We start from the raw sequence: 24,009 nt of genomic DNA, 5'->3' as shown, positions 1-24,009 counted from the left end.
TTAATTGATCTATTGCTTTACTTATTGTTTAAATTGATGAACGCAAACTGTGTTTTGTAATATAGTATGTAATACTGTAATACTCTATCTCTATGTGATACTATAGAGAGTAACCAGGAAGAACAAACTCCTCTGATTACTCAGAAACTGGATGAAAATGATGTGCAGTTCAGGTTCAGACTGAGCAGGATTCATAATAGACTGTCAAAACTTGGGACCTTGTCAACATAATTAAAATTTGACACTTATTATACTGATCAAATGCACCATGTAAAGGTTAACTGTCACGATTATTAGAGGGCAAAACTTTTAATGAGAATAATAACACAAGCTTGTTGGTGCACGTAGTAACAGACGTGTGCCGTTGGTTGCAGTAATATCAACATCAATATTCTGTGATGAAATCTCATGCACCAATGTTCGATTTAATTTCCAGGAATCTGAAAGATAACAACCTGTCATCGCTGTCCTGGAGGATATTCAGACACCTCAACATTTCTTATCTGTGAGTTCAGCGCAGCTTTCTATATCAGTCTGTCCATCTTTATGTCTGTCTGTATATTTGTTCCTAACCTCCCAGGTAGTATCATAGATTTAGTAATCATAGTATGGATGAACATGTCCCTATAGCATCTGTGATGTCACCTATAGATTGCTGAAGGGGTATTTTGAAGCTTGGAGGTGAGTTTATTGCTTCCTGACATCTTGGAAGTTCCCAGAACCAAAAAAGTAGCTTTAATTTTGATTTAGACAACAGTGTGGAGACTGAGACCAGGTGAAATGAGCTGGCCAAACTGCAATAAACCTCCACAGTTTAATGTTAGAGGCTGTGACCTGTCAATAAAGTCAAACATGCCCCCAAATATACCCTTTAGTAAGTTTCTCATTAATGTAATGAAGCAATAAAGAGATAGAGATATTAGATATATTGAGAGACTAACTTTATGTGGAAAAAATGGGCTCATTCTGTGTTTCTGTTGTGAGAATTTGGACATTTTGTCCAGTGGTTCAATACAAAGCAGTACAGACTTCCTTTCATGCCAAGTGGACATTGAAAAAACTGCATCTTAAAGGGATAGTTTGACATTCAGGGAACTTTGCTTATTCACTTTCTCGCTGAGAGTTAGATGAGAAAGTCAATACCACTCTCTTATCTGTCTGTTGAATGTGAAGCTCGAGCCAGCAGCGGGTTAGCTTAGCCTAGCACAAAGACTGGAAACAGGGGGAAACTGTTAGCTTGTTTCTATCCAAAGGTAAGAAAATCTGTCTACCAGAAGTACCTTGTTAAATCTGTGTAAAAATTAAAGTGTAAAAATGACAAATTGCTGTTTTATGAAGGTATTATTTCTTATCCATGAGCAGTGACTTCCTGAAGTCTCTGCTGGTTGACTGGTAAACCAATGGTGATGACATGACTGTAGGAAGTCACCCTGTAAAACAGCATTTTGTTATTTTTACATGGATTAAACATGGATTAAACAAATGAGATATTACATGTAGTGAGATGTAGAGGTGCTGGGAGTTCGATTTTTTACCTTTGGGCAGTGCCAGGCTCACTGTTTCCCCCTGCTTCCAAGGAAGTGAGTATTTCTTAAATGACACTGTTTTTCAACAGTTGCCACATAGTCACAATTCAGCTATTGCTTGCTAATTTTTGTGCACGTGTGTGTAGGATCCTGACCGGGAACCCACTGCACTGCTCCTGTGAGAACATGTGGATCAAGCTGTGGTTAGGAGAGGAAGCAGACAATCAGGAGCTGCGCTGCATTGAGGATGGAGGAGCACGCAAGTTTCTGTCAAGGCTGATACTACCAAACTGTGGTGAGGACACACACACACACACACACATACTCACACACACACATACACACACACACACACACACACACACACACAAAGGTTTACCTAGCTCACTTTTGGGGTATTTACATAGACTTACATTAATTTCCTGGAGACTTACCCCAACCCTAACCTTGTCCCCAGTTGCACAAGCTGTCCTCAATCAGCTGGTCTTAAGTCTGGATTGTGTCCCTGAAAGTGGCTTAAGTCATACCCTCACACACGCACGCACACACACACACACACACGCACACACAGTAAGCTGGAAAAGATATTCATAAACTGTAGCAGAGTGCAAAGTGTTGAAGCACCTGGAGGAAAACTGAAAACCTGATCTTCTTTGCTTTGATTGTATTTGTGTTCCCATGTGCTTTGCACACGTCTGACACATCTGTTTTAACGTAAGTGCATGGTTGTGTGTATCTGTGTGTTTGCATAAATATGTACGTGTTTATATGCAGGACATACAGTACAGTATGATATTTGCTATTGCAAGACTAGTGTGCAAAGAGTTTTGTCGGTTCTCGGAGATAAACAACCGGAGAAAGTGAAGTTTGTTGTTAAAACATATGAGAATAACTGTACAAAGAATTAAATTCATGCATTGCCTCCAGCTGCTGCTATTAAAATCAGTACCTATCAGTATCAGTACCTGCTGGTATGTGAATTTCCACAAGCTGTAGCAAGGATGCTGCACACAATGTATTTCTCTCACACAGGGCTCTGCTTAGCCAGTATATTGTAATTTCCCCAGACACTGCGCAGTGCAAAAAGCTACAATGTCTTACACATGAACAAGCAAACAAATGACCAAGTGATGCATGCGTGCACACTCTGAGCCCTGCTTTTATAGAGGGCTTAAAATATAGTTTGGTTTCTGATGGGTGTCAGTAAAAGGCTATAGAGGCTAAATAGCCTCACGTTATTGCTGTCCTGTGGGGATTTTTCTCATATGATGCTCAGATGAGGTGCTAGATGGATGAGAGCGAAATGTGTGACATACGGAGAGAAAGGTGTGTACGTGTGTGTGTGTGTGTATGTGTGTGTGTGCTTGTTTGAGAGTTTATGTCATCATAGAGACTGGTTACAGTCATGGGAGACATTTGCTTGTAGGTCGCTGCACAGGACATTATAGAAGCAGAAAGATACCTAGTCTTAACGTTTGTGTGATTCAACACACAGATGACATCAGTGTCTCAAAGATGCTGAGTGCGGAAAATTCACTGGATGTATCACAGTAAAATGAAGTGTTATGAAGACCATCTGCACCATGTCCTATAGCACCAGTGACCTGCTGTCACGCAGCAGATTTAATTTCCCTTTTTCTCTGAATCATCACTTACCGGTTGACTAGGAAGAAATTCTTTCTGGATTTATGGAAAGCTGCTCTAAAATACTCAACTGCAGCAGCAAAAATCACATTTTAGTTTGCAATGGACAACTTATTAATACATTTAATTATCATAAATTAATTAGGAAATGCAATATTTTGGGAGGAATGTGTTATCTACACATCAGGAAACTTGTGAAACCTAAAAAAAATTTATACTCAAACATTTTGATGAGAATTGATAGGGAAACTCTGAACTACATGCTCGCAGCAGGGCATACATTTATTTAAAACACAAGTCAGTGTAATGTTAAGCTTTCAGACTTTCCACAAACCACAACCCTTTTATGTACTTGCTTATAGATGTGTTTATCAAGCTTGAATGTATAAATGTCAGCAGTTAATTGATGCTTTATTCTTCTCTTCTTTATCTACTGCATGAATTTTTCATGAATCTCTCTATTTTTGACTCTCTTCTATTCATAAACGGGGTCAGATTACAGCTTGACCTGTCTCTGAAAGTCTCAGCCTGACCCGGTCTGTTTCTCAAAGGGAAAATCTGTCCACACTCAGTTGGAATTTGTAGGTTTTTACAAGTGCAAATATGACTAAAATTGGCATTCAGTAATAATTTAGAGCTCGAGTTTGACCCAAGTAAACAAATGAAACTCAGATTATTCCAGCCTTTAGGGGAATCAGTCCTGTCAGACGCAGTTTGTTATTGTAAGTGAGAACATAAAGGAAACTTCATGTCTGATTTGAATTTATAAAACATGCAATAACAGCATATTAATCAGAAAAGTTGCAGTACTTTAATGGAAGCTTTCCAGACCTCAAATTGCAATGTAATCTGATTCTTGCCCTAACGATCCAGAACATAAATCTGGAAGTATTTTTTTGTATTCTCTGTTGTTGACAGAGCAAGTGATGTGGTCAAAAATAGCTTGGGGCAGTCGGGACACACAGGACACAAACAATAAGTTAGCTTGCAGGAAGCTAATAATGTCATTGATAACTCCTATTGATCGGTCCCCTTTGCCTCCCTTCCATTAGCAGAGGTTATTTTTGGCATTAGCACAGTTACAGCAGGGCCCCTGGAGGGGTGGGCTGGGGACCCCCTGGCAGAGTGACATATGAGGAGGAGGACGTGATGGGGCAGGGGTGCCAAATAATGCCCCAGGGCTAACAGCGATACACCAAAAGAACTAGTAGTCTGGCCAAACTGCTGGCCTTTTGCTCTCTCTGTCGTTTTCTCTCTCGTCTCTCGCTCTTTTCTCCTCTTTATTACTCATTTTCCATCTGTCTGTCTGCTCCCATGTATGACTGTCTGTCCCTATGTCTGTCTGCCCATTTCTGAGTGACATATGAGGAGGGCACAAAGCAGAGGAAGTGCCCAACGATGCCCTCAGGCTGACACTGATCTCTCAGGCCACCCGCATGTGTCTCTCTCTCTGTTTCTCTCTATGGACTGTTTACTGCCGGAGCTCTATTTTCCGGCAGTCTGTATTTTCTGCCGGAAAATACAGACTGTTCCCACTACTGACCTGTACAAAGCTTTACTAAAAAGTGCTGGTCTCATTTTACTGCAGTCTCATGCCTGTGCAATATGAAAATAAGTGAACCGTGGGAGTTCAAACAGCTGCAGGTGTACGAGCATTCCCACCCGGTTCTTTGATTACAAAGCCTATAAACTCTCTACTCTTGTTTAATTCCCTTTTCAACTCTTCTTCTAGTTATAAGATTACCCTAAGGTGTTGTTTGTTAGTGTGGCAATCAAGAGATGTGTGCCTCTTCTACAGTCTCACTCATTACACCTTAAGTTTCTGCACCTAAAAGTATATGCTGAATGCTCAAAATGCTAAAATGCTGATAATTGAAACCAGCTGTCCTGAGCTAAGGTGCTTTTTTCCATGTGCAGTGGAAATGACAGCAGATGGATTACCAGACCTCTGCTGGTCACATCACAGCGCTGGTGTACTCTGTCTTCATCCGTCTCTATCCATTTGTCTGTCTGTACGTTTGTGTGGTTGGATGTCTGTCTACCAGGCTTGGTGGGCAACTTCTTCTTGGCTTTATCAAGGAGTTTCGTGTATAGTGTATTTACATATTTGACTGTGTGCCAAACTTTCTGCTTCTCTCTCTTCCTTCCTTTGTGTTCTTAACAGTTACATATATATATATATATGTGTGTGAAAAACAGATGAGGCACGTAGTAAATGGCAGTACAGACCAACCAAAGAAGGCCAGATGGCTCCTGTGTCTGTGGGCTGGAGATGCTATTCATATGTGTGAATTTGCTGTAATCAGACAGGGAGACCAGCAACAACAGCAAGACATAAAAACTGGAAAACTAAACTTAATATTAACACAGAAGTCACAAAAAAACAGCACAATGTAGATGGAAAGAAATAGAGTAGGATAGTGTCTTGCAACCTTGATGTTTTACGAGGTTGTTAAGTCTTTTAAAAGTAATGATAGCGATGTTTAGTGCTATCCCACCTACCTTTGGCTCGTTTGAATTCCTTTTTAGGCCATGTTACTGTCATCTGTTAACGGAAGGATTCAAGATGGCTTAAAATGGATAACCGCTTAATAAACTGGTCAAAACAATTCAGTAAATCATCTTTAAAGTGAAAGAGAAGAAAGCAATTGCTAGGAAATTTTAAATGATGAAGAAAAGTTGTGTAAAGATACCAAACAAACCCTTACAGTTTCTCTTTTGCCACTGGTCCATCATATGATATGAATGATACAAAGCTCAACCAGCCTGGTGGAATTACGTCCATTTCCTAGTTCATGTAGGATTTACTGAACATCCAATGACAACATCCAGCGCCAGTGAAAGAAATAATGTGTCCTTTATCTAAAGAGGTGGAAGGCAAAGTGATGGATTGGAGTGTAACATGTTCGACTTTCATGCAGGAGACCAAAGTTTACGTCCCATCACAGATTTGCAGTTAACGTTCACCTTTTTAATAACCGTGATGTTTCCATAAGTGTAACTAATGTTTTTTAGTTGCCTAACCTTAATAATAGCTTAATTTATTTGCCATAATTGCAATATTTCCACAAACTTGAGTGTAGTGTAGTTACCATGCACAGATATTGTAGAAAGATCAAATTTTAGAAACTTTGCCACTAGACGTAAAAAAAAAACGTTATCAGTGTACGTAATCTGGGGTTTTACAAAATCATTCAGTGTCGACGTTCTTATTTGACATTAGATTCAGCTGATCAGACTAAAATAACTAATGAAATAAATCAAGAGGGAAAAATATGTTAAAGGTTTTTGCGAAAACTAAACACAATAACTGAAAAGTGGCACTCTTTCTTAGATAAAAAACAGTAGAAGAATGACGGATACAGACACAGCATGTTTTGTTGGATTTACAGAAAACCACAGATACCTACAAGTGATCTGATGTCAGAGTCAGAGCAGGCCAGCTGACAACCTGTCTGACTGTAATTTTAGGCAGGAAATCAATAATCTATAACAGACTCTAGATTTCAAAGCCTCTCTTTCTTCTCCCTGTTCCACTGCTGAATCATTTTGTGAATGCCTCTTTTTTTAATGCATTTTCACTGTGCTTGAACATAAGAACAATGTGGAGGATTCTGTGTCGTGTGACTCGCCAGCACATTTCCTTCTCTCCCCGTTGTGTATTTCGTCAAAGGATCTCCTTTCTCCCTCTCTCTTGAATGCTTCTGCCTCACATCAGAACTCACCACAGATGGAAAGGCTGGAGCGTTACATAATAAATGTGAGCGCCTCTCTAAACACCGATATGGAGGTGCCTATTGTGGCCTATAACAAGGGCTGACAACAACGACACCTCCGACACTGACGCTGAAGTATGCTGTGGCGTATTGTGCCGGGGTTTCAATCCAGAGAGCAGCGGATGTTTTTCTTTTAAATATGAGCTGTGAGCAGCTATTCAGCGCCATATCACCGGGGCATATCCCTGATGCCGTGCTCATAATTCACAGCCCATTCACAGCAACATGTTTGAAATAAAATCTAATCTAATCTAAATCTAGTACATGCACCTAGTGAATGAAGGAAAACTGGATTTGCCAAAGGGGCTTCAAGGAGTGTCAGCGACTGGTATATACTTAGTGCTAATGTAATGTATTCTTCACACTCTCATTCTTCAGGGTTTGTTATGGTGAAGTTTACTCATCCGGTAAAAATCATTGTTTGCAGGAAACAAAGTCCCTTTGTGACATTGACAGCTCCGAAAATGCCTCTGGTTAAGTAAGAGGAATAATAGAGAAAAAAACACAAATAAGATGCTAATCATAGTCCCTCAAAGGAGTGAAAATTATGAACAATTAAGTTTTATTTTCATGATTTTTTTAAAAATCCTAAATAAGAATAAATTAAGTTTAAAAGTCTGAAACAAATGATCAAACAAGCCCCCAAACAAAATGAAATAAAATACAACATTGACATGGTACAAGTGCATTATTTCCAATTCTTACCTCTTAACCATTTATAACTCTTCCATCTTAGCATGAAGCCATATGGAGGCTGAAAAAAGACACGTTAAGTCATATTAATTTGTTTTGTTAGTGAAGGCAGCGTACAGGTGTTAAATTTAAAAAAAAAACCTGAATAAATGATGATCAACAGAACAAATGTTTCTATTCAGGGCCTGAGGGGTCTAAAAGTCTTTGAATGGTTTGATGAAAATGACAGAGCAGCCTTCACTGTCACCAGATCAAAACCCACTTGAACTCCTTTTGGGAGATTTTGGACTGATATGTTAGACATGACTCTTTAATGCCATCATCAAAACACCAAATGAGTGAATATTTTTTGGACGTGTTCATGAGTCCAGTAGAGTTACAGACTTTCTATGTCAGAGAGAATTTATGACATAAAGCATTGAAGCCCTTCTGGAGGCGTTTGGTGGCTCATTGCTTTATTGAGACACTTATGATGGTTTATTTTCTTTAATTTGTCACTAATTTGTATCTCTCCTGGAAATTGTTACATAAACTGAGCATAGAAAAAAGCAACAAAGAATAAGCTTGACCTTCAGAATAGCAGTTTGAAAGAATGACCACAAGTCAATGTCCACTTACTGTGTTTTTCTGGAGCTTTCAACTGTATCACATGGTCACAACTAGATGGGTCTATTGATACGCGAATGCAGGAGCTGTTATGATGTCATCCACAGCACTTATAGGAGTTCTCGTCCGTGCTGACTCAACGTTAAGCAGGTTCAGTGTTATTGGAAATAGTGGCCTGACAAAACAATATCTACTCAATAACTACTCTTCTCAGTGACAACTGATCTCTCTAATGTACCTGGATTGAATCAAATACAGGAAAATATATTATGTGTGGGTCTTGTAGCAATGATCAAATGAGCCATCATCTAAAAGCTGGTTTGATTAATTAATTAGAGCAACAACATACTGAATGAGATAGTGTTATCAAGAAGCAAGAAAAGGAAGAATTTTAAAGGAATATGGGATATATTTATGTTACCTATGAAGTTTAATTTAATTCATATGTATAAGTAGTTTAATTATGTTTCTATTGGCCTTTGGATTGAATGTATAACATAATAGATTCTTTGTAGTTTGGGTTAATTAACTGTAATGCAAGTACATTACAGACAAATCGAAAAATAATGGCATAATTATTTCTAAGAGAGAACAAAAATACATTTTATTGATAAATTCTCAGTAATAGTGTGTGTGCATTTGTTTGTTTATTGGTTTGTATGTCTAACTTTATGTAAGGAAAATGTATGCAACTGTGATTTATCTTGGTTTCACATAAAAAAAAAGACAACTGAGCATATTATGCTGATGAAGATGGTGTGATATGACTGAAAGCTTGAGAAGAGCTGATAAGTGGACCTTTGGGATTGTTTTGTCAACAAAACTTAAAACTCCTCTCCAGATATGTTGTAAGACATATACAAATATATAAAAATTACCTCCCTCACTGAAAAATTCAGAAATATGAATAAGCAAATATTTTTCGTTTCAAAAGGTTAATCGCTGGATACAAGATTTTTCTTACTTCACTGTTAAGTCGATTCTCAGCGTTTGTGCACTCGAGACTTCAAGTTTCCACACCACACTTGTGTAAGTTGAATACTGGACCACCAAGCTAGTAGTGATGTCATAAACCTTTCTCTTGGATACTCAGAATTTTGGTGAGCACAGAGAAACTTTCTTCTTTCAGCAGAAGAATGTGAAAATACCAATCTAGTGTCAAACGGCACATACATCATTCTGCACAGTGAAGCTCAAACATCCAAGTGCAGGAATCAAAACAAAAAAACACATTTTAGACTGGAGGGAGACTTTAATGCAAATATATTCAACCAAACCAAGATTTTTTTTAACAGAGTCTGGCTTCCTCATATTTGCAGTGAATATTATGCATTAGGACGCTACTGTGCTGTCGGCTCACCCTATGCAGTCACTTGACTGCCAGTATTTTCCATATGTTTACAACTGGCTGCAGGTGGGCTGTAACTCAGCCAAACGCTGAAGCACATAATAGTGAAATCTTTCCACGTAATGACTCATGTGTTGTCACAGACACAGACTGGTCTGCCATGCTAATTACGGTATATTCCTTTCCGACCCTACTTGTTGATTCCGAACACATCAGCGAGCAGCGAAAGGATTACAATCACAGAATGTCACGGATGGCTTGACGACCAAAGCTGCACTCGTAAATAATTGAACATGGAAATAATTTTTCTATGTACTGATTCATGTTCAGGAGCAAGTCATGCCAACTGCATTCACATCAAAACCATGTAGGTTCCCATTAGCTTTATTCTGATTCCTGTGCTTCCTGGGGTGTAGCTGTGTGTGTGTGTGTGTGTGTGTGTGCGTGTGTGTGTGTGTGTAAGTAACCTGACCTGCAGATGGCTGTAGTGGCAGTAGAAAGCTGATTTACTGAGAGCCTGTTAAGATATGTGGTTCTGATATGGCAGCTGGCCTGCCACCACTGAAATGACTGTTTTTTAGTGTGTCTCACGGTGATTGAGTGGGTTGCCGTAGTGATAAGTGGGTTGCCCTGGTGATAAGCATTCTGCCGACGGACAGAAGAGGTAGAAGAGGGGAGAAGATGGGGAGAGGAGAGGGGTTCGATAAGAAATCTGTCCAGTTTTATCTGCAGTAGCTGTCGACACCCATTTCTTCTCCTCTCTTCTCGTCTTTCTCTTTTCTCTTCTTCTTGCTTCTCTTCGTTTCTCTGCTCTTCTCTTGTCTTCTTTTTCTTCTCATCTCCTCTCTTCTTTTTCCTGTCTTCACCAAGGATGTTATTGGACAGGGGACAAGGGTGGCAAGACTCTGATTGAGTCTGATTGGTCATGCCCAGGTCACCTCCTGGTCTGCACTGTACACACACACACACACACACACACACACACACACACACACACACACACACACACACACACACACACACGCACACACACACAGAGTCACCAGTGTCTTTGCTTTGACAGAGGCTTCAGACTGTGTCCAATCAATTTAGTACTTGGGCTGCTGAAGACATGCACTAGTAATCAGTGTAACCATTACTGTGTTTGAACTCTGTCTCTTTGTCTGACTGTTTGATTGGGGTGAGTGTGCTTAAATGAAAGTGAGAGAGAGATAGAGAGAGGGGGGGGGATTGAATTCAAGCTTTGTGTGTCTTTCTTTTACTCTGTGGTAGTGGGTGTGTGTTTGCCTGCTTTCCCACTATTATTGTCGTGGTTGTTACGTGCCTTGTGTTTCAACTGAAAAGACAAGAGTCAGCCATGAATCCTAACTTTGCTTCTCCCCCTCACCCCTCCCCTCCTTTCTCCATCTCTAAACCTTCCTCTTCCTCATCCGCTTCTCCTCCTTCACACTCCCTGGTTGTATGTAGAGGTTCCCATGGCAACGTTGAGCCCATCCAAAGTTAAGGTAATGGAGGGGGAGAACATGGAGCTGTCTTGTACGACCTCTGGAGTGCCCTCACCTGAGCTGATCTGGAACATGGCATTGGTCACCAATTATGTGGTTAGGCCACACACACACACACACACACACACACACACTGAAACACAAACTCAAATATCTTAGGATTATGAGTATCACATTATTTGAGAACACTGTTGAAAAAATTAGCTAGTAATGCCTTCATGCTAGAACTGAAACATATTAGTCGATTAGTTGATTTGTTGTTTCTGTCATTTCCAAGAAAAAATGTCAAGTATTTGCTGGTTTCTGCTTCTAAAATCCAGCTTTTCCTATCTTTCCCACTGGAAGACCACACAGTCTCAGCTCAGATTGCGTCATGCCTTGCCGACATCTCGGCATGGATGAAAGAACGCCAACTTCAACTTAACCTCTTTAAAACCAAGCTCCTTGTCATCCTCCTTAGTTCACGTGGCCTCAATCGCTCGGTCATGTCAATTTTCCCTGTACAACATCAGGAATTTCAGACCCTACCTGTCTGAGCATGCAGCACAACTCCTGGCACAGGTTCTCATAATATCAGGCATTGATTACTGCAACTCCTTACTGGCAGGTCTCCCCACAAACCTCTGCAGATGATCCAGAACACAGCGACGTGTCTCGTCTTCAACCATCCCAAAACAGCACGTCACCCAGCTGTTCATATCCCTCCACTGGCTCCCAGTTGCTGCCCGCATCAAATTCAAAACCCTGACACTTGCTTACAAAACAGCAACTAAAACAGCTCCCCCCTACCTGAACTCCCTCATTCAGGTTTACACTCCCTACCGCTCACTACGTTCTGCCAATGAAAGGTGTCAGACTTTTCTCTTCTGTAGTTTCCCTGTGGTGGAACGAGCTACCAAACTCTGATCGATCCGCAAAGTCCCTGTCAATCTTTAAGAGAAGACTAAAAACACAGCTGTTCCTCCACACTTGATGGACTGAAAAAAAGCACTCTATGTATTGCCACTGCCTGTTGGCACCTACATCCTATCAGATTCGAACTTAGCTTTATCATGATGTTCTCTCAGATGTACATCGCTTTGGATAAAAGCATCTGCTAAATGAAATTGTAAAATGTAAAATGTGACTATTTGGGGTTTTTTGTTTATCATACTGAATTTAGGTCTCAGAGAAAATGATAAATGTATTAATTTTCACTCATTAATGAGAACATAATCAGCAGAATATGATAATGAAAATAAACATCGAAGCTCTTACTCATTCACTGACACTTGATCCTAACTGAGCTCAGCTATATGTCACCATTCAGTATATATGCAAACTCCAGGATAGGATAGGCAATAGTATCTCTTGTTTGTGTTAAAAAAATAACCGTACCTTCATGCTGATACATGGATGTGTTCACTCTCCCAGATTGAGACATCAGGTCAGATTTCGGTGCTGCGATTGTCCAACCTGTCGTCGCTGGACCACAACAGCAAGATCACCTGCACAGCTGAGAACATTGTAGGAGAGAAGGAATCCTCACTGCTGCTGAATATACTTTGTACGTTTACCCTCTGGCAAACAGCACTACTTCAACATAGATTAATGTGTCAATGTGTTCGTCAGTGTGGTGTAGTCTTTAAAACAGAGTTGGAGAAAACAACTGTTTCTCTCTTCTTTTAATCAGTGTCTTTTCAGGCTTCACTACTTTTACCTCTGATCTGCCCTTTGGCTTTATCTGCTTTCTGTTTGTACATTGACCACCTCTGTTCTCTCCACTACACTCAGTTCCTCCCAAAATCACTAAGCTGAGTGATGCAATACCAGACCACCACTGGTGTATCCCCTTCAGTGTGGCAGGTAAGAGTGTACCAAATCTGCTGCAAGGAATCACATCCTTTTGTTAGTCAGTTATGTGCAGTGCATCCACATAATGTCCATTAGTAGTACTGTTCATGCCACAGCATATATTAACCACAGCAATGACGACATAAAGAAAGAACAGTGACTGATAATTTAAAAACTGTGAACCAATGAATAACACAGTATTGTCTTCATAACCTTTCCAGGAAACCCAATGCCGCAACTAAAATGGTATCTGAACGACGAGGCAGTGACGGAGGGGATCTACATCATGACTAGGATCCATGACATCACAGAGAGAGAGTACCACGGCTGCCTGCAGCTGGACAGCCCCACACACCTCAACAATGGGCTGTATACATTAGTGGCTGAAAACAAATTTGGATCAGACCGAAAGAAGGTGGAAGCCCACTTCATGCGCAAACCCTGGGATGGTGAGGAGTAAAACTTTGCAATTTTATGTTTTTACATCATCATGATTGGTAGAATATACTGTATCTAACATGCTGTTACGCTGATGTGCAGCACAGAATACTGTATGGTTGTAAAATTAAGCTTTATCTTTAACTTTACTCTTGCAAATTACTAGCAAATATGTCTTAAAATGGAGTACATGGCGGGTAGAACAGTTTCTCCAGGCCAGAAATGATGTAGGTGTGGTATGATTGAGTTGCAAGCTCAAATAATCATCACTTTTACATCCTGTTGAGTCTTTCATGCTATTCTCTTTCTTTGTGGCCACAAATGTTTACTCCATGATTGTGAATAAGCTGTCTGCCACACATTTTGTTTTAGTAAATGTGGTATACTTTTGACTGTAGTCTAAAAAAAAGTGTCCCTTTTTAAACTTTTAAAGCACCATCCTCTCAGCTTGAGTATGAACGCAAGCTGTGTTTATATATCTTTTGTAGTCTGGGTAATGTTGTTAAAAAAAAGGGATACCATACTGGCAAGATGCTGATTTGTGTCTGCAATTACTGGTAGTCACTGCATATGAGGGAGGAGCTGGTGTTATTATTTCTAATTTGATTGAACACAGAATCTTGCAGATTTGTGCATGTTATATTATGTTTAGGTATGGCTATGTGTGTTGTGTAAATAATTTCATAAAGAGAGAGAGTATACAGATTACATGTGAGATATACTACATGTGCGTGACATATTTTATGAATATGCAGAAATGTGGTCGTGTGCAGGATAAGTATCTTCCAACTGGATTAAAGCCCCTGCAGCTCTATTGGACTTATAAAAAGCAGCATTTCTACCCAATTGGGTTTTCATTCATGGCCAACATGTTAAATATATATTTCTGATACAACCCATCCTCTGCAACTTGAGAGAAAAAAGAGAAAAAGAAGGATTTTTAATATTAAAAAAAAAATTTAATAAAGTTTTGGGAGCTTTAATCCATTGTGTGGATGCTGTCCATGAAATGTTCTATCAAAGTGAACATTTGATCAAATATAATCTTTTGTTGTTCTGATGTGCAGGAACTGAGAGAGAGCCTTACTATTATGGTAAGTGAAATAGATATCTATACCTGTTTTTTTTACATACGTACATGTTTTTTTTAATCAAATGTAAAAATGCTTTGTTAAATCTAACAAACCAGGTTTAAATTCATATGAGTGTTTTTGGATAAATGTTTTTTCTGTTTAACATTTCATCATTTTTCGTCTCCATCAAATTGCACAAATTACATTTTAGAAATCTTTCTCTTTCTCTTTCTTCTTCACAAGTTGCTGAGGGTGCGTTACACACCTACACATCCTTGCAGTTAGGGATTAGGCTTGATGTTGATCTTTCTTTTTCCACACTGTGGTCCTGATGTTGTTTTTATTTTTTGTTATTATATATATTTTTATATATTTTTCCCTGATATTTTGCATGTTAAAAATATGTTGTCTGTTGGTTTGTGTATTGTGTTTGTGTAATGTTTTTGAAACAAGCTCAGAGAACAGGCATGATTGACAACATTATTTTGAAAGTGCATGTCAAAAAAATTGCAATTGAAACACGTTTATTATGTTTAGAATCTAATTATTCTCTTTTGTCTCTTTCTCCATGGCGTCCTCTCTCCTGCAGACCTAACCACAGGTACTGCCTCTTTATTTGCTCACTCTCAATCACAAACATCACAATGCAAAAGACAATTTGAACCAACTGAAGCCAAAAGCCATTAAATCACATAATTATGTATTTTTACTCAAGAAATTTTTGTAAAAAGTATGTTATTATCACATGTAGTACAACTCTCTCGATCACTCGCTCAAAAAATATTTCTTGAGTGGATCTTTTGCTCTTTTGTTTTATTTATCCCTCCTTCTCTTTCTTGCATCAACAGAGGGTCCCCCTGTTGACCCACCTGAGGACAGAGTCGCTGTAAGTCACGTCTCACTGTTTTCCTCCATCTCTGTTTCTTTGCTGATGGCCTGTCAGTTGTTGACTGTTTCTGTCTGTTTTTTTTTCAGTTAGTTGTGTTACTTTTCAAGAAACACCATAGCCAGATCTAATTTCTTAATGTTAGAAGGAATTGAAGGAGCCCAACACAATGAACCTCTGAGATACAGAGGTACTTTAGAGAATCTGCCTTTCTTGCACAGTGATGTCAAACACAACCTGTGACATTCGGCTTTGTGTGGCTGTCTGTGTGTGTTTACCTGGGCTTGTCTCTTCAGTGTAGGTGGGTTGTAACTCTCGCATTCTCATTGTGCAGGTGTACGTGGTGGTGGGCATCGCCGCTGTAGCGTTCACCGGTTTCCTCTTGATGTTGGTTATTCTCAAGTTTGGAGGAAACTCTAAGTTTGGCATCAAAGGTAAGACTCCTGATCATGATCTGCATTGGTGGTGTCCACCCTGTGTGGGAGGAGGAATGTAAAGAAATAATGATAATTTGCTGTTTGTGGATTTTAACATGAAGGATTTGGGAAGTCAGAGTGTAACATGGATGGTTCATGGATACATTAACAAAAGAGTTGCCACAAAAGACCAAAATAAAAGGAGTAGAAGAAACTTTCTGTCATTATCAAAATGACAGGTCTTTTAATAAAAGGACTAACAGATGACAACTTAATCAACTAAGTTATCAATGTTTACCTGTTAAACAGTAGCATAGTGGTTGAGGTGCATCCTTCTATTCCAAATGGGACCTTTTGTTGCTCCTCGCCCCCAAAAATAAAGCTTTAAAAATCACTGAACAAGCTTGTTTTTATAAAACACATCATGATTATTTTCAGTCTATAAGTCTAACCTTTTGAGGGTACATATCAATAAACTGATGATAAATGGTATAAAGAGTGGACCTTTAAGTAAATTAGCAATACACTACAGCTTACTTACATTTAAAATGTTATGCCCATCACCTTTGTTCTCCCTTGTGGGAGACTTGGTTAAACTTGTACAGTAAAAAATTGAGGGAAAATGCATACCTATTCTGGTGAGGTGCTAGCTTGCAGACAGACATAAAAAAAAACCTATACCGATATATTTGGTATTATTTCTTGTTGTGGTTATTTCAGCTTTTTAAATATAGAGTCGTTCCAGGAAATAACTATTTGCATTTGTTGCAGAGAAGGTCCACAGAGAAAGGAGACTCCAGGACAGCTTAGCTGTGATGACTGAATTAATTAAAGGGAGTAGGACTCTAAAATTCTTGTCTCATGTTTGATTTTGTGTCGCTGGTCTCATGCTTGTACGCTGTCTACAAACATGAAACCATCACGTATCCATGAATCCATCCTGTTCAGGTGGAAACAGCTGCTGTTTGATGAAGGGTCACTGGGTCTCGGCGCTGCTGGTGAATAACATGCATGTTGACTAAACTGTAGTCTTTGTTACGCTGATGTAAAACTGCAGTGGTAGCCATTGTTGAAGCCTGCACTTACACACACACACAAGCACACGCCCACACAGAGAGATATTGACCATTCATCATTTTTTTGCCACACACTTCTGCAATGGCTACAAGTGTAACTAATCTATTGTAGTATTTGTCATACTGACTCACTAGAACTGGTTTGTCTCTGTTTTGCTCATTTTGACGCTTGACTGATATTTTCTTTGTGAACTAACAATAACCACTGAACTACACTTGCATCAGTCCTCCTTCTTATACACACCATAACGGTGGTTAAATATGGATATAGTCAGTGTGCAGCAAGCACACCTTTTTGCTGTAAAAGTAATTCAAGTTGAGTTGATTTAGCTGAGTGAAATCCCCAAAATACAGTACGTAAGCTGGGTGTTGGACCAGTTTTCTGTGCTTTCTGTTTAGTTTACTTAGTTTGGTTGAAAGAGAAGCATAATGCATTCATAATAAGCAACACAAGAATTCAATGTTCTGAAGAAGTAATTGTGCTGTTTAAATATAGAGTCATCCAGGAAATAACTATTTGCATTTGTTGCAGAGAAGGCCCACATTTGACATGTAAAATCACCAAACTACACCAAAAAATGCAAATGTAGAAACAGACGCACGACGTGTCTGTTACTGTGTGTGTGTGTGTGTGTGTGTGTGTGTGTGTGTGTGTGTGTGTGTGTGTGTGTGTGTGTGCGTGTGTGTGTGTGTGTGTGTGCTTTTATGTGTTTGAGATCCTAGGTTGGACAGTTGAAGTGCAGTATTTTGGCAGTGATTGATTTATGGCCCCCAGAGAGGAGGGGTGCAAGACGGATGGAGCAGCTAGTATATACATTGTGTGTGTGTGTGTGTGTGTGTGTGTGTGTGTGTGTGTGTGTGTGTGCATTTATGGTCTTGTGTGTGGTTTCCTCTTTCTCCAGGAGAGGTGAATGAGGTTTCCGTAAATGAAATGATCTCTAATGCCTCTTTACATCCCCTACATATCTGTATTTGCGTGTGTGTGTGTGTGTGTGTGTGTGTGTGTGTGTGTGTGTGTTTTCTTATACGTCTAAGCATTTTTGCATGTGTATCCATTTGTGTGTAGGATGTTAGGTCACATTACGGTTTTGCCCTTTTGATTGTTCCCCTTGAGTCTTCATCCTTCTCTCTTTCCACTGTCTACTTCCTCTCCCCATTCGGTCCCGTCCTTATGCTCCAGATACATCCAGATGTATGTGCCCTGCAGCATGTTGACATTGGGGTGAGTGTGTGGAGTGTGTGTGTGTGTCAGAGAGAGAGAGAGATAGAGCGATAGTGGTGTTAAGTATATACAGCAGAGTCAGACAGAGAACTGTGAGTAATCCACAGCAGCCCACATAACCACTGTTTGTTTGAAACCTCTGCATATTTCCTATACCGGACCAATGACCAAAGTTCATATCAACAAGAGAAATATAACCGCAGATGGCGGCACACTACCAGCGCTAAACTAAAACAAACAGCACTATGTCATGGCAACATGGTTTCCTAAATCATACACACATGCACACAGACGCACACAAACAGGCACACTGTAAGTCAGTGCTGACAATAATGAACTTGTGATCAGAATGTGTGAAGAGAGCGAGTCAGGCCTTGCACCCTATTGAACAGGTGTGCATCAGAAAAGCACCACCCGCCTCACTGACTCTGGGTGAATTGCTCCCTGTCTCTTTCTGATAGCGAGTGAAAAAGCTGTAGCTGGTTTACAAGTTTGCATTATTTATAGTGGCTGCATTATTCTGCTGCTCTCTCATCAATAACACATGTGCAACATTTGGTACAGGTTCCTTTTCACAATCTCCTTATTGGTTCTTGACCCAGACTGGATGGCTATTTTATATACTGTATATAGGTATGTGTGTTGTTGAGTTTATTTTGGTACATGGGAGCAAGGAAACTGCATTGAATACAAAATTTACCATATAGTGGAAGTGTAGAGATTTTAGACTGTAAAAAAAGAACATGTATGTAGTCATTGTGATGTCATTCATTGGTTTGCGGACTGTCATTCTGAAGCCTTGACTTTAGCGATTTGACTGTCACCATCTCGGATTTGACTGTCGCCATCTTTGAGTTTTGGAGCCAGAAGTGTCTATATTTGGACAAGGGGGTGGAGCTGACCCTAGCACGGTGCATTTACGGTCTATGGTTAACTGTGATAATGCTAATGCTAATTCTTGTTAGTGAAAAACGGGCCTAAAACCATTAAAACAAAATGTACTTATCGGAAAAACTGAATATCCAACTCCTTAGAGGGTCTTTTAGTACAACCAAATGCTGAACAAGACTTTTTTAGGCGATCAAAATGTTACAATTAACTTTCACAAACTGAAACACTTAGCTATCTTGTCTGTCTTTCTGGTTTTATAAACCTGTATTACTAGATTTTTTTGGCCACCTGTTAAAGTTGATATGGCAAACATGTTAGCCAGAGCAACATTAGCATCATTTGGAGTTGTGTTTCCGTCAAACCTAATGAATGTAAGTTCAATATTCACTCCCCTTTTAGTTCTGTGTTTGGTCTCCACCAATTCCTGAGAAAAATATCTGCCTCTTTAGCTGCTAAATGCTTCACTTTGTTCACCAGCTAGTTGCTAACTGTGTCTGTCTGCCGTTTGGTGCGGAGTGGGTAAGGTACAGTGGTGTTTTAGAGCTTTTTTTGCCTGTTGCAGCCAAAAACAACATTATGAGTGTGTTGACAGTGAACCAGACAGTAAAGCTGGGGGCAGGAAAACCAAAACAATTAGCTGAAAGACTGTAAAATGCTGAGAATGACCTGCAGTGTCATGTGATGATTCCCTCTGAATTCGATAACATGAGCGACCACTCTCACATCACACAGTCATTTTTATCAATTTTAAATATAAGGCTAAATCTCACCAGAAGCTGTTATTTAAAATGAACAGACAAACATTAACATCGGTTGTGGCGGTTAGTGAAGATCAGCATTGCATGATGTTAGTTAAGCTTTACTTATTCATTCAAGAGGGCTCATTGAAATCAAGAAGATAAAAGTACACATTTACAAACAAAAAATGTGTGCAAATGTTGTTGGCTGCTAAAATGAAAACCCAGAGATGTAGACCCCTACGAGATGGAGATAAAAAATAGCATGTTGGCTTCAATAGGACTGTTGGACTCCCAGACTGACTGCAGACTGCTGAAAGGGAAAACACATCAGACAGCGCAGGCAGAGAAGGAAGGACGTAAGCAGCATCTATATGTGTTCAAGCCCTCGAAGCACCTGTAGGGAAGGAAGTATCAACATAGACCTGAGTTCTGATGCAGGAACAAGACAGAAATGTCAAGACAGAGAAAAAAAAAAAAAGACGAGTGATTGAAAGTGAAATGGTAAATGTGAAGTGGAAGAAGTGGGAGACAGACGGAGAGGAAGAGAGAGCGGATGCTAAAATTGACATTTGACAAGAAGTGAGAGTGAGAAAAGCAGAGAGAGAGAGAGAGAAAGCCAGCAAGGAAGTGATGGAGAGAGACAGATTGAAAGAAAGCAAAGAGGAGAATAAAAATGGAGAAAGAAGGAGACAGTTGGAAGAATTAAAAAAAAAACAGAGACAGAGCAAGTATAAGAGGAAAAGAAAAGCCAAGAAAAAGAGAGACGGAAGGAGAAAGTCCTTGTCCACTTATCAATGATTCATCATTAGTGCAGGTTTCAGTTTTCTCCTTGTTTGGTGAAGTTGCACGCCTCCTCTCTTGCTGTCTCTCTCTCTCATACATACACAGCTCTTCAGTGTTGATCGATCGATATGACACCCTCAAGGTCAGCTGAGCTCCATTCTCAGCCCGCGGCACTACCGAGCATGCTCAGTCTACCCATCACCTCCTCCTCCTTCTCTTCTTCTTCATCTCCTTCTTCTTCTTCTTCCTCCCCTGCAGAAAAGCAGCCTTTGCCTCCAGCTCTTGAGGTTTTTGACAAACCCTGAAGTGAAGAGGTTGAAAAAATGGTCCCTTATTTAGATTAGGGCTGGGAATTGAATATGTTCGTAGCACTGAATGTCTGAAACTGTCAAATATTGAAAGTTGTCATTGAATTCTGGGAGGAGTTTAGACTGTTTAATTAGATGTTTCTTCATTTCTTCATTTTAGACAATATTTTATTCAGGTTAAGTTCTCCAATGGCTGCTTTGTATTGAAACAAAATTTAAACACTGTTACATTTGGCAATTTTTGTCTCATTTAGTCAAACAGAAAAAAATCATAGATCGTAGATCAGTGTAATTTTACTATAATTGTGGTATTGGCACAGACATTTGAGTTTCGTATTGGCACAGGTGTAGAACATTTTTCAAACTATTATAATAACCCTGTAATAATTAATAATGCATAACAATAAAATATATCTCTGAGCGTATTCCACTCAGGTGTTTTGGAATTGGTGCATCTCTGTGTGTAAGACAACGTAAGACCTCATGTCTTTTCAGCCAATCATAAATAAGAAGGACATGTTTAAAGGTCAGTTGGTGAGGAAGTTTGAATGATGCCTGCCAGGGTAAGACTGTCTATCTTTACACGTATGTTTCCATAGCAACTGTAGCTTGTTTGCAGGTCAGTAGATTATTTTAGGTAAACGGCTTGAAATTCTTAGTAGTCTGAGTCACTGAGGCTCCACATGGAAACTATAGATACATGCGTTAATGTAAATATTATGCACATGAACTGAGACATGTGCAAACTATGAATCTAGAAATGTGCAGATTGAACAAAAGAAAAGATTGTCATATTATATTATTAGTATTAACGTTTTGTATCCTCTTATTCCAAGTAATTAACAACAAAGGCACACACGGGATAATAAACTTCAGCTTGTTTATCCAAAACCTTTCTGTCAAATATAAGATTGGATGACCATGTTAATTACACCCTGACTATAGAATAATAAGAATAATAATAATACAACAAGTGAATAATGAAAATTAATTTCTCAATGTAAGTTTATGTGTTTATGTGTCGGGGGGTAGAGCAGGTCGTCCATTAATCGGTTTGATCTCCGGCTCCTCCAGTCTGCATGTCGAAGTGTCCTTGGGCAACATACTGAACTCCAAATTGCTCCCGCAGGCTGCGCCATCGGTATGTGAGTGTGTGTGAGTGTGTGTGTGTGTGAATGAGCATTAGAACTCCTGATGAGCAGGTTGGCACCTTGCATGGCAGCCTCTGCCATCAGTGTGTGGATGTGTGTGTGAATAGGTAAATGTTGGCATGTGGTGTAAAGCGCTTTGAGTGGTTGGAAGACAAGTAAGGCGCTGTGAAAATGCAGTCCATTTACCATTTACCTTTTAAAGGTCACCTGTAGCCTTAAAGGAAACTACAGTTTATTGCAACTTGGGTTTTATTTTTATTGCTGTAAGACTGAGTGACTGAACTCAGACAGATCTCAGTAATTACATCGGTGAGTACAGCGTTATGATAACCGATAGCAATGATGGCTGGAGTTACAAAAACAGCTGTAATATAGTTGTAATAACCCTCCTTTATACTTTATTTTAGACTTTAGACAAATTTATAAGCAAGGGAAGTAGACCTTTTGAACCCCTGTGTATGCCTCCTCCTCTCTACATGCTGCGATGGGCTGCAGCCCCATGTGACCTGGGCTATAGAATATAAATGGATGGATGCATAGAAAAGAGTGAAGTTTATTATTTGACTTTGTGTCCTGGATCATGTTTTTTCAAGGTGAAATTTTGTTTGTTTGCAGATTTCAGTGTTGAGAGCTGGAGGAAGGGAAGACTAAATGCCTGTGGCAGATCCTGAGGGCAGTTATTGTTTGAAGTGCTCTGAAAATGGAAACTGTTCTTTTCCAAAGTCAAACGTTGCCTGAAGACTGAAGTCTGTGTAGTTGTCTCACTGCAGCTTTTCTTTTGGCACACATGGCAGTTTATAAGTGATTGTTTTTACTGATCTGTCCTGAGCTAGGCACAGACAGGGCTAGATTTGAAAATTTCAGTTTTTAATTGTCTTACCGAGCTGCATTTGCTGCTAATCAAAATGAATGGCTTCATTACTTACAGATGTGGCACCTTCTTGTCATTTTTTAGATCATTTTTTGAATTGCAGCAAAATTCTTACAGTATAAATTTCTCTACCATCTATGAGTCTATAAAATCTTTTCAACAAGTGCCACACAAAATCTTTCAAACCTCAAAAAAAGGTTGACGATCACTTTAAATGTATTAGATGAACTTTTTCTGTTGCTTGGAAAAGTCATATCTCTGCTCATTGCTTAAGACTGATTAGGAGTTTGCTAGAAACAGGCATCATTTCAAATATTCTGTACGACAAATTGGACAAACACACCACTCTGTCTGCTGTCACTACTGCTTCAGGTTGCCAACTTCTGACTCTATCTGCAGAACCTTGTTGAAAAGTTTAATTATCATCTAAACCGCTCCTTGTGATTTCTTTTTCTCTCATTGTTTAATCATTTTTTAGGATGTGAAGGCACGTGTGAAACCAGACAGAGAGAACAATCAAAGTTCTTAACAGTCTATTTTGAAAAAGGGGAAGTGTTGGTAGTCAAAGTCAAAGAACTTGAAGATAGTGGTCAATGGTTGCTGTCTCGCTCCCTCTCCTCTTTTCATCTCTGTCACGGAGTCCATTGTGCAACCGTACATCATTTCCTGTCTTATATTGGTCAGCCTGACCTTTACAAGCAGTCAGCACAGTGAAAAATTAGATTGTTGAAGCTGGGAGTGCAGTGTGGGAACAGGACTTTATGTATACATACAATGTGTGCAGGGCACAAATGAAATTTATTATAGACCATCTAAACATTTAGATTATTATAGACTATTTTCCATTTTTTAGACAAAGGGGCTCTTTAAAGTTAATTATCCTCCACTTAAAAAAAGAAGCACTTTAAAAATGTTACATGTGACCTCATTTGATTTTCCTGTTGACTACCATGCATTTCAGAGAACATACGAGGACCCAGAGAGTCATGAAGCTTACTCAGCACATGATGCACAGAAATCTACATAATGAGACATTAAAGAAACCATATTTCTGGGATGTGAGGTCTTGTGGAGAATAATTTCTCTTGTAATGTTATTTACAGATGGTTGTTTGCCCCTGAGTATAGATCAAAGTGAAAATAATGTTTTGGTGGAATGATTTTCACCGAACTCAGCGATCTACCATACCAAGGCAAATGATTTCATCTGTGAGGATAAAAAAA

The 24,009-nt window shown here is 39.4% G+C and overlaps 1 protein-coding gene across 1 annotated transcript in view; it reads left to right on the top strand.

Annotated features, from left to right (window-relative positions):
* ntrk2a (neurotrophic tyrosine kinase, receptor, type 2a) overlaps positions 1–24,009 on the top strand; it is an 89,055-nt gene that overhangs the window by 6,067 nt on the left and 58,979 nt on the right. Inside the window, exons 4-13 of the mRNA XM_067611718.1 lie at positions 437–505; positions 1,673–1,821; positions 11,061–11,194; positions 12,512–12,644; positions 12,872–12,943; positions 13,153–13,380; positions 14,449–14,463; positions 15,032–15,043; positions 15,291–15,328; positions 15,663–15,762. Of these exons, the coding sequence (XP_067467819.1) occupies positions 437–505; positions 1,673–1,821; positions 11,061–11,194; positions 12,512–12,644; positions 12,872–12,943; positions 13,153–13,380; positions 14,449–14,463; positions 15,032–15,043; positions 15,291–15,328; positions 15,663–15,762 (950 nt within the window). The remainder of the gene's footprint in view (positions 1–436; positions 506–1,672; positions 1,822–11,060; positions 11,195–12,511; positions 12,645–12,871; positions 12,944–13,152; positions 13,381–14,448; positions 14,464–15,031; positions 15,044–15,290; positions 15,329–15,662; positions 15,763–24,009) is intronic.

The sequence above is a fragment of the Thunnus thynnus genome, chromosome 2, assembly GCF_963924715.1.
Source record: "Thunnus thynnus chromosome 2, fThuThy2.1, whole genome shotgun sequence".
Lineage (NCBI taxonomy): Eukaryota > Metazoa > Chordata > Actinopteri > Scombriformes > Scombridae > Thunnus > Thunnus thynnus.
The sequence above is the reverse complement of the archived record's forward strand: the minus strand, read 5'-3'. Positions and strand labels throughout refer to the sequence as shown.